This window comes from the organism of the source record quoted next, unplaced genomic scaffold (genome assembly GCF_019419815.1).
Source record: "Pyrus x bretschneideri cultivar Hongxiangsu unplaced genomic scaffold, Pyrus_bretschneideri_v1 Contig14, whole genome shotgun sequence".
NCBI lineage: Eukaryota > Viridiplantae > Streptophyta > Magnoliopsida > Rosales > Rosaceae > Pyrus > Pyrus x bretschneideri.
Genome location: NW_025999435.1, coordinates 8,729,232 through 8,731,209, shown reverse-complemented (window position 1 = coordinate 8,731,209; position 1,978 = coordinate 8,729,232). Strand labels below are relative to the sequence as shown.

The following is a 1,978-nucleotide window of genomic DNA, read 5'->3' as shown; positions in this document are numbered from 1 at the left end:
GCAATTGCAACCAAACTTGAGGGTGCAAAATATAATTTACCTTTATTTTTATTTACCCAATTATTACTAGTTTTTTGTTTTGTTTTCTTTTCTTGGTGTCCATACCTTGATGTGGGATCCAGTCCACCAAAGCCCTACTAGGGTACTCTTGGTTACAAAAATTTTCTCTCGCACTGTCTTTTATAAATGAGCGGTTGACCAATGAGATTTGGTTCAAACTCAACCTTTTCTTTTTGTGTTTTGATGCCAAGGAGAGCATGATATATCACTCCTCTAGTTTAATCTTTGGTCCTCTCAATAAAACGGAGACCGAATGCCATAAAACTAACACATAGACTACAAAGTTCAGTTAATTTTACTTGGGCAACTAGCCAATATATTGTTCATGAGATTTTCCAGACATTCATAAAATAAAATGGAGACCTAATGCCACTAGATGGTCGTCATTGGACTTCTTTCAGGCATTTAGGATTGGCTCGTGGCATTTTTACAACTATCAGGCTTCAAGATGTGGTTGAACTTGTACATGAGATCTTTGGCCCTAACGCCTACATACATCACAGTAGGGAAAAGAGAATCGAACTCCAAACCTCAAGTACAAAGATAATTGTTTTCGACCAACTGAACTATAAGATCCATGTGTAATCAAGCACTTAATTAATGAAATAGACCGCCAAATTAGACATACTAAATTAAATTAAGGCAACTGGTACCGAAGTAAATTAAATGACACATTCCATTCCCATAATGATGAGGAAAACTTAAGTAACTAAATCTTATCACCCCTTAATCAGGCAACATCCATAACAAAGGAAACGATAAATTCCCACTTACAAACTCACCAATTACACAACAATTTCACACTGAATATATAACAAGTACGAAAGCCAAATCATAAAGATGAAAGAAATGAAGGATCATATTTTGTAGCTTTTAGGCACACTGGAAACCTTTGGGAACCTTATTTCCACAAACATTAAGAAGCAAGCTAAGAGAAATTGGAATGTTGAGGTTGATACCCAAAATGTTGGCTTTGAGAGCAGTGCAAAGGCATACAGCAGCCTCAATGTCAGCAAGGCCTTGGATGAGAGAGCAGCAAGGTTCTACGGGAGGTTTGCCAACGCTGATGTTAAGTAACCCATTGAGGACATTAGCACAAACCCCTAATTTGAGGGTATCTCTAGGGCAGCTGGTGCCAGTGGAAGGGCTAGGTTTCGGTGTCGGCTTTGGCTTTGGCTTCGGCTTAGGGCCGGGGCATGTGCCACAAGAACTGACAAGGGCAAAGAAGAAGAGATTGAGTGCAAGGAAGAGAGCGAGTGAGGACGTCGTTTTGGATGCCATCTCTCAAACCCTAGAAGAACTGGGTGTGTAGTTATTGTACTTTCAGTTATACTGGGTAGTAGCACTAATAGATGTGACGGTGTGGGGTGAGGAATTAAGGTGTAGAGGGATTAGGATTTTATAGGGTTCAGGAACGGTGAGGTTTCAAGTTTAAGTTAATAGAAAATTAGAAATGCGCTAAATGATTAATCCGAGCTAGCCCCATGTGTGCCCTTGGGATTTTAGCTGGCAGAGTAAACAAATTAGAGGCAAACTTTTGTATTTTTGTGTGGTGGGGGCTGCCAAATTACCAGGTTCTTGTATTGGCATAAATCTGTGGATGTATATCATATCTCATCATGCACTATTCTTGATACCTCAATTTTCAATGAATTATACGGCATCGAAATTTCAGGGTCGGAACCTTTGATCACGACAGTGGTGGGGGCTGAAAAAGTCACATGCATGTCTTGGTAGCGCTCGTTTGACTGAGTATGTAAGAAATATTTTGGTTCACGAGCACTCATATAAACATGTAATTTGGAAGTGCTTTCTGCTTCTTCATAAAGGACTTCCACAATCCAGTAGCATTTTTACCTCTTTCAGAAGTGCACACATTCCCTTAGTTTTAACTGGTTGGATTATGTGATGTGCTTTC

General features: G+C 39.6%; 1 protein-coding gene across 1 annotated transcript; it reads right to left on the bottom strand.

Moving 5' to 3' along the window:
* Positions 1-718: 718 nt before the first annotated feature.
* Positions 719-1,489, bottom strand: LOC103926555 (14 kDa proline-rich protein DC2.15). The gene has a single exon (XM_009335355.3). It carries the CDS (start codon positions 1,339-1,341, stop codon positions 934-936), a length of 408 nt encoding a protein of 135 aa, XP_009333630.1. The 5' UTR covers positions 1,342-1,489; the 3' UTR covers positions 719-933.
* Positions 1,490-1,978: the final 489 nt, after the last annotated feature.

Excerpts from the sequence above, each read along its gene's own strand:
- LOC103926555 (XM_009335355.3), bottom strand. The coding sequence starts at position 1,341 with ATGGCATCCAAAACGACGTCCTCACTCGCTCTCTTCCTTGCACTCAAT.